The sequence below is a fragment of the Ananas comosus genome, linkage group 11 (assembly GCF_001540865.1).
Source record: "Ananas comosus cultivar F153 linkage group 11, ASM154086v1, whole genome shotgun sequence".
NCBI lineage: Eukaryota > Viridiplantae > Streptophyta > Magnoliopsida > Poales > Bromeliaceae > Ananas > Ananas comosus.
The window spans coordinates 8,657,702-8,670,371 of record NC_033631.1 but is presented as its reverse complement, the minus strand read 5'-3'; the positions used below and the strand labels follow the sequence as shown (position 1 = coordinate 8,670,371).

Here is a 12,670-nt window from a genome sequence, read left to right as displayed (position 1 = left end):
TCAAATTTTGAAGTCATAGTGCCACTGACTGATTCAAATCAAATAAATTAAAAAATTGAATAATAAAATTAAAATAGCTCATAATTTAGATAGCTTTTATACATTTTTTCTTAAGAAGAATGTGTTAAACCATATGAAAATTAAATCCGTACTTCTGGTATGATTTCGATTTCTAAATACGAATTGTAGACAATGATTTTTCCTTATGGTTCATTCTCATTTATGATCTGTAAAAGAGCAACAAATTTTGAGTCTATTTTCATATTTCCGGAGATAGAACCGTCACGAAAAATTAGAATTAAAGTTAGATCGGAACTCTTATTATATATATATATATATATATATATAGAATTATGCTACTATACTATCAATAGTACCAACCTCTTAGTACGTGCTATTGAGTTTTCGACCGTTGGATGAAAAGATGTGCGGTTAGGATGATAGTGGTCCTCTAGGGTTGAGTGAGTGATTGGTTTAATAGTATAATCTAACGGGTGGAAATGATCAAAGGGTAGATCTAACGGTAGAAAACTCAATTGTACCAAGGACTTAGTACTATAAATAGTATAGTAGTCAAACTCTCTCTATATATATAGAATTGAGCTCATATACTTTTAAAAGTACCAAGTTATTGGTGCTTATAGGTTTTTAGCCATTGGATTAAGAGATATGCGGTTAGGATGATGTGGGCCCCCTAGGGTTGAGTGAGTGGTTGGTTGAATAGTATAATCTAATGGTTGAAAATGATCCGAGAAGTAGATCTAACGGTAAAAAACTTACAAGCACCAAGTGCTTGGTGCTTTTACAAGCACCATAGCTGGACTCTATATATATATATATATGTAACGTCCCCAATAGTCCCACATCGAATGGGATACTGATTCCGATCAGTTTATATGAGACCTACATGCTAGTAATAATAACTGGGTTTAAGCATTTTGGGCCGGTGGTTGGGCCCAACGAGTTATTGTTGCTAGCGGGTCGGGTCGTTGCAATTAGTATCAGAGAATACAAGGTTTAAGATCTACTGTAACTTTTAAGGTATAGGACTGTGAGAGTTTATTAGGACGTGTGAGGATGGGTAAAAGTAGGCGCGTGTTTGATCCTATTTGATTATTGTTTACAGTTTTCGTTAACATCTTGCTTTACATGTTTGTGATCCCCTCTCTTGTTAAGATGGTGGTGCGTCCGTCCCGCCATGGCAACACCAACAACAAGCAACCGAGGAACCCACCTCCAGTCGGATCCGGAGATGCATATCTGAACACCACCCTAGCTTCACTTTTGAATACCACATCCTCGGCAGCTGTTCCACCTCATACTATTGTTCCGCCTACTATTCAGAATTCGCTACAGTCAACCATAGCACCTCCAACGAACCCTTCAACGTTTGCTCCACCTCTACAGCAGACTTTTAGTACTGGGATGCCTTCGACGGCCGCTCCCACTACCTTTTCGTTTCCGCCGTTGACTGTACCTTCTGGTTTTGTTCCTCCGCCGCCACAACCTACTATTCCCACCCACTCCGCCACTTTACTGCAGAGCACCACAATGGATCCCCTAGTCGCCACCCTGAAACAAGCTGTGGTCGGGCTAGTTCAGACTCAACAACAAAATTTACAACAAAGTCCAGCTCCTAGTGCCGCGGAGTCAAGTTCCAGAGTTCGAGAGAGGAGCATTAATGAATTTAAGAAGTCTGCTCCTCCACCTATTTCAGGCGCTACAAATCCGGATGAAGCGGAAAATTGGATCAAGGAGATGGAAAAAGCATTTACGGCTATGCAGTGCACCGATGAAAAGAAAGTCAGATTCGGGACATTCATGCTTCAGGGCAGAGACGAATACCGGCCGAAAGTGTGAGAACTAAGTGCTATGCGGGACAAAGTGCTACACCAACAGGTTTGGTGGGAGCTACCTCTTGAACCCGTAGGAGCCACCTCTAGAATCTCACATCGCCTGGTAATGGTCCTGGTCTGTCTGTCTATGATCTGATTTTGACCCGACGAGGGTCTAAAACAGGGGGAATTTGTAACGTCCCCAATAGTCCCACATCGGATGGGATACTGATTCCGATCAGTTTATATGAGAACTACATGCTAGTAATAATAACTGGGCTTAAGCATTTTGGGCCGGTGGTTGGGCCCAACGGGTTATTGTTGCTAGCGGGTCGAGTCGTTGCATATGGTATCAGAGCTGAATACCAGCCGAAGGTGTGAGAACTAAGTGCTATGCGGGACAAAGTGCTACACCAACGGGTTTGGTGGGATCCACCTCTTGAACCCGTAGGAGCCTCCTCTAGAATCTCACATCATCTGGTAATGGTCCCGGTCTGTCTGTCTATGATCTGGTTTGGACCCGACGACGACGTTAGGGTCTAAACAGGGGGAGTTTGTAACGCCCCCAATAGTCCCACATCGGATGGGATACTGATTTCAATCAGTTTATATGAGGCCTACACGCTAGTAATAATAACTGAGCTTAAGCATTTTGGGCTGTGGTTGGCCCCAACGAGTTATTATTGCTAGTGGGATGGGTCGTTACATTTGGTATCAGAGCCGGCTCACCAGCTGGACATGTGTGGCGAGTCTCGACTGAGCCAGGGTCTAGATGACGGGCTAGTGAGATAAGTCTCACATTGCCTGGTGATCTTGGGCTGTATGTGTGACTGACGAGGACGTCAGGGTCTTAATGGGAGGAGTCTGTGACACCCCAATAATCCCACATCGGATGGGAATGGAGTTGTCATTGGGTTTATAAGAGACTTAGACACTAGTAATAATAACCCGGCTTAAGTATTTTGGGCCGATGGTTTGGGCCCAACGAGTTATTATTGCTAGCGGGTCGGGTCGTTGCATGATATGGATAATGGATGTCATGATGTGCCCTGGAATAAGATCAGTAGTAATCAACATCTATTTCATTCCTTTTTCCATGAAAAGCACACTAAGAAATTAGAAAAGCAAGCATTTCGAAAGCGGAGTGAAATCCATTCTTACCACAAACCGTACCACCCTACAAGTTTCGCCTGTTTTTCTTTTTGACTTACTGATGCATGTTTCAGCACATAAAGCACCTTGATAATGGAACCACTCAGAACTTGGACCTACACCTTCACATATTTTTCCAAATTTTTAGACAGTCAACAAGTATCTTACTTATCATTTTTGCAGTCAAATATTCTCTTTCAATTAGATTTAATTGCCATTTAAAGTTATTCCTAAGGTTACTGACATATCAGGCCTCTATTTGGAATTCAAATCTTGTAGTATATAAATGTTGCAGATGACATGAATGAGAAAGAAAGGCGAAAAAAAGCAGCTCGGAGCATAGCAATTGTGTGTTTTGGAGTTCTTGCTCTCACGTCCTCTGCCTCATCTGCATCCTTGCCATTGTAAGTTGCGTCTTTTGCTTGCTCCTTTTGGCAACGCTGGCATAGAATCAGGCTTCTGACATGATGAGCTATTNATATATATATATATATATATATATATAATGTAAGGATATTTAATCATGTCCGTTTATTAAGGACGTGCCCAAATAAATTTTAACCGTTGGATCGATTATATCTTTATAAATTATCTTGAATAAATCACGTGGTCGACATCCAAGATCTATTAAACTTTCTGATAAAGTTTAGAGGCCTAGTTAGCGAAATTGACGGTTCTAAAATCCTATATTTATCAGAGCTTTAAACTTTACGGAGTGCTTGTCGTTTAGATGCCACTTCGTTACATAACTAAATAACGGTACCCTTTTCAATTTGTCCTTTGCATTGCAAACAATTTGCCACGCCCATTATACTTAGGATTTTGTTGACCTTAATTAGGAGCTTGCCAAAACGCGAGTCTATTAAGATTGAACATCCTTTTTACATGAAAAGTGAGAATATTAAAATTAAATGTTGTACGTCGTTGGCACTAAGTATTAATCTCAAAAGCTCGAGCCGTTAGAAATATACAACCAATTCACTTAAAGCGTACAGATATATCATATAGCGTTCATAGGTCTCGATTGTGACTTGATCCTCCCAGCCTTAATGTTACTTCAAACATGACCTGGCCTATCCCGGCCTTACGCCATTTCGAATGTGACTCGACCCACTTGATCTTCTGCCACAAGATAGAAAGCTTATTTAAGCCAACAGCATTTTGGAACACTAAAAGGCTATAACATGGACATAGTGCTATCGCAAAATCAAAAAGTTAGTAATCTTTTTGATTAATTGGAATCAGTCTCAGGTATATAATTTTTGAAAATAAAATATGGTGTTAAATGTTTATGAATCACCTGAACTTTTGCTTGTTTGTGGCTTTAGCGCAGCCAAATGATCAAGAATTTTAGTGGAGAGCACACACACCACCGACGGTGAAGGGCACCGCCACCATAGATAGATCTTTTTTATGCCAAAATTTAGCTTTAGAAGAGGGATTGTTTGACTATATATAGTTATAACTGTACTGCAGTTGCAAATACATACATACTTAATTTTTGTGTTTGGCTTGCAGTTGCAACTACATAAGAAGAATCAAATATTGTAGTGAAAACTACATTCAAATTGGCTGTAGTTTCAGTTGCTGATGAGGGATAAGATCTCACCCACTAATTAACAATAACAAATAAATAAATAAATAAATACTTGTACATATATAAACAAAAATACTTGTTAATAAATACTTGGACAATAAAAGTTAATTTGCATGCAACGCAATCATTGTGTAATTTTTTTTAAAAAAAAATGGTTCATTTGACAATATAAAAGTAATTTTTTTCGTAAATTTTCATAGAATTTGATTATGAGTGTTAACTTAACAAATTTTAGTAATTACAACTATTCAATTTGATAAAATAATAGAGAGAATCATAATTTTGTAAGTTTGGTGGATCTCTTAAAATTAAATGGGAAAACTTTAAATACCTCCCTTGTTGTTTCACTTTTTCTCACTTTAGTATCATGTGGTTTAAAGTGTATCAAGTTAGTACCCTGTGGTTTTGCACTTTTTCACTTTAGTACCCTGTGGTTTAAAGTGTATCAAATTAGTACCCTGTGGTTTCGCACTTTCTCACTTTAGTACCCTGTGGTTTAAAAACCATAGGGTACTAACTTGATACAAAAATAAAACCATATAGTACTAACTTGATACACTTTAAACCACAGGGTATTAAAGTGAGAAAGTGCGAAACCATAGGTACTAACTTGATACACTTTAAACCACATGGTATTAAAATAAAAAAGTGCGAAACCACTGGAGATTTTTTTGAAGTTTTCCCAAATTAAATTGATTGAAAAATTTAAGTTGTGTCAATTGATAGATAAGTTGAAAAATTATTAAAGATGTATAAAAATATTATATATCACTATTTACTTATAGATAACAATTTTAAATGATTAATAAAATTATATAATTATATTATATATAGTGAAGATATTCTCATCATTCTATCCGAAAAAGTGACAAAATTTACAAATACAATTATTAGTTTCATATTACCAAATTGAGAAAATGCAACTACAGCAATTGCATCTTTATAAAACCAACCAAATTGTGTGCAGTTATAACTACTATATTTTTAACTATATTGTAATATTTACAATTACAACCAACCAAACAGCCCCATGGTTGTATAATTGATGCTAATTGTTTAATTTGATTTTAACAATTAAATTCTGAAAATTATTATTAATATTTTTGCTACAAAACTGGATTTGGCTACCAAAATGGTCGATCCACCTTAATAGTCATTGTTCATTTTTTCCCTGATCATTCGACTAATATTCACCACCCTAAGTTAATAAATGGAACTAATGCAGATTTAGGCCCTTAATTAAAGTTTAAAATTTTAAAGTTTAGGTGTCAAATATCAAAATCTTACAGCTTAAATAGCAGTCTCTAAATAGCTGTAGTTTGGGTGGTTCCAATATTGCATTTTATTTCTAAGATACTAAGACATTGTTCCTTAGTATAGTGAGCTTCTAGAGAAAATAGTTGATGCACAGATATCAAAATAAAAGATTCTAACTTCAAATTTTATTTTTTTAATGTTAAGTTATAAAAAATTCTCCGGTCAATACCTTTTTTTTTTTTTTTTCCCACCATCTTTTGAAAACCTATATTTTGGCCCCTTAAAAATTGAGGAATGTATACTTCGGTCCTGTCATTAGTGTCCTGTTAGAATTCTGTTTATATTTTATTATTATATTTTTTTTTATATTCAAAATGTCCTTTAAACTCTCCTCTTATATGCGTCTCTGCCTTCCTTGTCAACATCCTCGGCTACGCCGTCTCGTTCTCGCCCACCGCTATCTCCGTACCCACACATACGCCCTCGCCCTCCTCCGCCGCCTGACTCTCGCCCTCGCCCACCTTTCCGTCCATGCTCACCATGATCTCCTCCCTACAGTTGCTCTATTGGAGGGGCGGCGAGGGTGTCGGAGGAGTGAAGCAACAGGTAAGAAAATAGAGTCGGAGCTGGGGTCGAAAGAAGTGTGAAGAACGAGGGAGGAGATGCTGCGGATAAGCAGTATTGGAGAGAAGACGAAGAGGATGAAAGGCAATTTAATTATTTTGTCATTAGAGTTAATATTGTACTTTTCTGTAAATATTTTTTTACTTTTAAAGGAGCAAAGTGTAGGATTTTGAACAACAAGTGAGAAAAGTAAAAATCAAATTTTGACGTGAAAATTTTCTATAATTTAGTCTTTTTTTTCAATTCAGATTTGTGCTTTAGGTTGTTCAAATTCAATCAGTCTTCTTTCAAAGTTTTGTTTTTTAATAATTGAATCTTTTGGAAGTAACAATTGTTTTCCAGATGGCAACATCTTATCAGCAATGGAAGCTTCAACGCAATTAATACCAATCATCATTGAATTTGGTTCTAACCTCCAAAACTTGGCTACAGTGGGAGGAATCCTACACTATCACATTTGCATTACGTCATTAATAATAAGCCAATCATCTTCTTTCTTTTCAAACAAAAGTACAATAAAAATACTTTTTTATAATCATGATGGGCATATATCTTTAAAAGAAAATTTTTGATTAATCTGTTACGCCACGTTATCAATATACCCGTTGCATTCTAGAATTTTTCCTACTGCAGGGCATGCGATTGGACCAAGGCTCAGAGGTCTATTTGGCATTGAGGACTATCTAATACTATATAAACTATTAAGATAAAAATATACAAAATAATATATTTTAGTTTACTGGGTCCAAATTATGTTATAACTGAACTAGAGCAATTTGTGCAAATAATCCGTGATAATCTCCTTAGTATACATTCTCGGATTGAAAATCAGAAGAGGGGAGAAAAAGAAGAGATATAAGAGGGGAGGAAAATAAGAGATAGGGATCAAAATAAAACTTTTGTTCACACTTTGTTTTCAATAAACTAAAATTTTTTACAGGAGATCCCATTTATTAGGCTCAGAGTCTTATTCTTATCAGGATATCATAGAACAAAAAATCCGAGTCCCACAAAAGAAAAGTTGGCCCAATTACATCACATCACAAGAAAGAAAATAAAATCTAAATTTTTAAAAATTCTACAATAAAAATATAATTTATGTGAAAGTTCTGAAATTGAGCTAATGTAGCTAAAATTATAGGGCGCAGTTGCAATATTGGGAAAGTACGGGGACATATCCAATAATTTTGCCATGGAAATTCGAGCAAAAGTAGTGTTGCTTTATATTTGGGTTATTGGGTTGGAGGTGCTTGAAATTGGGCCAAGTTAGATCTATTTCGGGTCGGTTTTTATCAAATTCAAAACCCGACCCGAACTAAAAATCAAAATTCGCAATCGTACCTATATCGAAAGGACTATAAAAATTCAAAATCAAAATTGAACCCGCTAAACAAACTGAAAACCCCTAAACCCCATATCCAAAGCCTAAACCTAAAATATTAAATTAAATTATTATTATATATAAACTATTAGATTAAATATCTGTCACGATCCAAATCCAACAGTTCGCACCTCTATAAGAATCAAATTTTAATTAAATTTGAAACTTCTGAATCTGCAACACATTTAGTATTACTAAATGTGTTTTATATAGAGTAATCGCGATTTAGAATAAGAACTGAAAAAAGAAATAATAAAGGCCACTGAAAACTTACGTAGAAGTGATAATGAAAATAAATACAGTTGGATCTATAACAAATAAGGGCATGACCGTTTGGTTGGCCCGGATCTCGCCAAATTAAAATTTAACTTAAAATCTCAAAATTCAAATTGAGTTTTTATAATTTAATAAAATTGCAATATAGAAAGCTTTATCATTACAATATCTAAAATATATCGATTAATAAAAGTACAATGGATTTTATATCAGATGTAAACAAAAATCAAAAGTAAAACCGTCGGGTTTTGAATATTTATCTAATTATCTCTGTGATTAAAACTATTCCCATTCTAAATTGTCTCCATTGGATCCAAATTTGAATACAATGTTGGTACCCAAATCCATTGACATTCCCTAGGCACAAAGGTAGGTTCTTTGTTTTTTTTTTTTTTTTCTTTTTTTGAGGGAAACCATGCCCTAAGGCGGTTTTATTCAATCAATTGAATGATACAGACTGAATAAACTCATCAATTGAAGACTAGAAAGAAATCTTGTATAAGAAAGGATTTGAACCCTGACTGACCCTTTGGGAACCCTAGGGTAAACATTGATTGCATTAGGAGCTGTTTGAATCAATGTAAAAATTTCTTCTTTTTTTTTTTTTTGAGGAATAGGTAGCACGCTATCCACTTCATTTATTTTATTTAGAAATAAACTTAGCTAGAAATGTGAATCAACTAAGATTCGAACTTGGGTCTCGGGTACCAACCACCAAATCCTTTGCCATTTGCTCTAGGGACGGTCGGTATTAATGTAAAAATTTCAAAATGCTTAATTGAATAGATTTTTTTTTTATGTGATCTAATTTTATAGATAATGAGAAAAAGAATGTTTTTTATTTTCCGCGAGCGGGAAATAAAAAGTTGAGGGGGAAAACCTAGGCCCAGTAATGTCTAGGTGATAGGGTCCCGAGTTGACGCAAACTGTATGAACTGCATCACTTTTGGCCGCCAACTACTTCTTTAATTATTATTTATTTAATTTAAATTATAGAATTTTATACATTATACATTATACTATATATATATAGAGAGAGAGCAGGGCTACTGCAAATTATGATACAAAAATGTTTTCTGTTACCGACCGTCCCTAGAGCAAGTGGCAAAAAGCTTGGTGGTTGGTACCCGAGACCCAAGTTCGAATCTTAGTTGATTCACATTTCTAGCTAAGTTTATTTCTAAATGAAATAAACGAAGCGAGTAGCGTGTTACCTATCTCTCAAAAAAAAAAAAAAAAGTTTTCTGTTTCATACAAACCGAACATAGAGAACCATAAAATATTTTTTTCATCTAAAATAATTTACTTTCGAAAATAGTTTTCTATAATTTTGTATGGAACCAAACACCTACTTAACCACACTAGTCAATGTCAAACTTAGTTGTTTCAAATCACATAGAAACATTTTTATGTTGAATAAATTATCATTGGATAATTTATTCAGATGTCTAAATTGAGCCCTTATAAATACAGTAAGCACATTCCAACATCTAGGATTGTCAACGAGTCAAATACGAGCGAGCTGGGGCAGCTCATTTTCAACTCGTTTAATAAACAAGTCGAACACGAACTACCCTATTAACATATCGAGCTAACAAATTCAGCTCATTTATTAATGGGTCAATCACGAGCTAGGTTGCAAACATCAAATTAGATTGTTAGCCTTACTGTAAGGTAAAAAGTTGAAAGAAAATTAAAAAATTAGAATCTTAATTTAATAATTGAAATTCACAAAAATAAAGGCCACCTCACATTTGGATTGAGCTAAAATTCAAATAGTACATATATATNGAGAGAGAGAGAGCTAGGCTGGTATACTATCAATAGCACGAAGGCCTTCGTGTTACTAAGTTGTTTTCAATGATGCGGCTTCCCAATCGACGATTAGCTCCGTTAGACTTGATCTACACTATTGAAAATATTTGAAAATTAAATTTCATAAATTTTCGATATTATTTATCTATCAAACGAGTAGTTTTCCTAAAAAATGATGATAAAAGACTTGAATTTAAGATCAGAGGTACTGATCTTATTCTAAATAGTGAAAAAAAAAAATTTATAAAAATTTCATCATATTTGAATTGTTTTACACCGTTAAATTCACAAACACATCACATCTACCATCAAAATTGTCAATTTTGAGACCTTTTGATAACTAGCCAAATGATGCCGAAAAATTATGAAATTTAGTTTCCTAATACTTTCAATAGTGTAGATCAAGTCTAGCGGAGCCGATCGTCGATTTGGAAGCTGCATCATTGAAAACAACTTAGTAGCACTGAGGCCTCCGTGCTACTGATAGTATACCAGCCTAGCTCTCTATATATATAGAGAGAGAGAGAGAGAGAGAGAGAGAGAGAGAGTCCAGCTACTATCCTATTAATAGGATTGAGATCATTGTCCTATCAAGTTGTTTTGAATGATCGACACTCCAAATTGATAATCGGTACCGTTGAAATTAATCTACACTATAAAAATATTTAAAAACTGAATTTTGTAATTTTTAAAAATCATTATCAAGTCTATCGAATAGTCGAAAAATGAACGGTCATAAATGAATATCCTTCTTAAAATAGAGATTAGACTTTCTCAATTCATGATCAGAGTTATCAAATATTATCTAAATAGTATAAACAAAATTTATCAAAAATTCAAACAATTTGGATTTGTTCTGCACCGTTAAATAAGCAAACGGTTCATGTAGGTCGTTAAAAATTGTCGATTTTACGATCCTTTGATCACCATGTAAATAATTTTTAAAATTTCTAAAATTTAGTTTCTAGATACTTCAAATACCCTAGATCAATTTTAATAGTTCGGATTATCGATTCGGCATCTCTATCATTAAGAACGACTTGATAAGACGAAGGTCTCCATCCTATTAATAGGATAGTATAGCTAGATTCTATATACATAAAATTTAGCTCATATTTGACACATTTACCAAATGAGTGATCAATGTCGAGTGCATTTTCAAGCCAATTATGAGTTGACTTGTGAACAACGAGCTAAATTGCCAGCCTACAAATATCCAAGCAAGTCATAAACCTACTAGCGACATAATTAATCCCACCATATATAACAGCCCGTAATAAATTATTTCAAACAGTTACCACCTGTAATATATAATTAAGTTTATCTATCCAGACAACATGCTCTTTTTCTTTTTTTTTTTCCTTCTTTTGGAAACAGTAGCCACCTATACTATACTATACTATACTATACTATACTATATAATTAAGTTTATCCATCTAAACAACATGTACGTATAGTAGAGCAGGCTCGGTTCCTTTTTGGCTCATAAGGACGGCAATTCCACCACGCAGTGTCGTGTAGGGTAACCACTCTAAAACCCTAATAAAACCCTAATTTCTTATTTTATGACGTTCTATCGTTTAATTAATAGCCACTCTTCAAATAAAATAAAGATAAAAATATATATGTACAACTTATCTGAACTATAGACTATTTTGATTTCACTATCCGGTTTTTCAAAATTTTGATTCTAATGCACAATCTTTCAATTTAATTGTTAGATTTAAATAATTTGATATTTTTTGGATACCAAATTTAAGCTAATTGCTAACTTTAATGAAATTATAGTTACGTGCATGAATTACATGAAAATATATTAATAAAATTTGTAAAGAATAGAAAGGATCACTACCTGACTCAAATCAAATAAATTCAAAGATTAGATAGTAAAATTAAAAATTTTATAGTTAGATTAAAACAGATGATAGTTGAGATATGTTTTATACATTTTTACCTAAACTAAATGATAAAAGTGCATGGAACGTAACTGAATCTCACTACTAAATCTTTAAAGTTTTTAATTTTAGTGCCTCACATTTGTATTGGTTTAGTTAAATTGAGCCACATTTTTTGCTGCAAAATTTGAGCGCACTGTTTTCTTTAATAGAAATGTAATCACATGAAATCTCAATCCACAAATATCTAAAGCTCATAAAATTAGATGGTGCATTCAAATTTAAAGTGAAAAGAGTCATTAAATGGCTCAAAAACCAAATAAAAAGTTTTAAAAATTAGGCAGTCAGAGTAAAAAATATTATGGTTCAGATAAGCTAAAACACTTTTACCTAGTAATTAAGAACTAATCCCCTCGTCTTGCCTTTAGTAGCATGCCTATAGTAGGTCGACAAGCTATATATAGTGAAAATGTTGTAAGAATCTTATCCTTCACCGACCAGTAGTCGAATGGTCTACTAACTCTATCTACCTAAAAAATTTAATTTGTAAAATGCATGCACATGCATGCATGCATGCAAAGAGAAAGGTTCGCTTCACTTTAGATTTTTTTTTTTTAAGAGATGGATAACACGCTACCTGCTTCATTTATTTCATTTAAAAATAAATTTAGCTGGAAATGTGAATCAATTAGGATTCAAACTTGGGTCTCGGGTACCAACCATCAAACCCTTTGCCACTTGCTCTAGGGACGGTCGATCACTTTAGAATTATATTATACTAGCTATTTTGAAATTTGAAATGATAGCTATCTATATCTATATCTATATCTATATATCT

The 12,670-nt window shown here is 34.2% G+C and overlaps 1 protein-coding gene across 1 annotated transcript; it reads left to right on the top strand.

Moving 5' to 3' along the window:
- Positions 1,177–1,860, top strand: LOC109717132 (verprolin-like). The gene has a single exon (XM_020242806.1). The coding sequence runs from the start codon at positions 1,177–1,179 to the stop codon at positions 1,858–1,860; it is 684 nt and encodes a 227-aa protein (XP_020098395.1).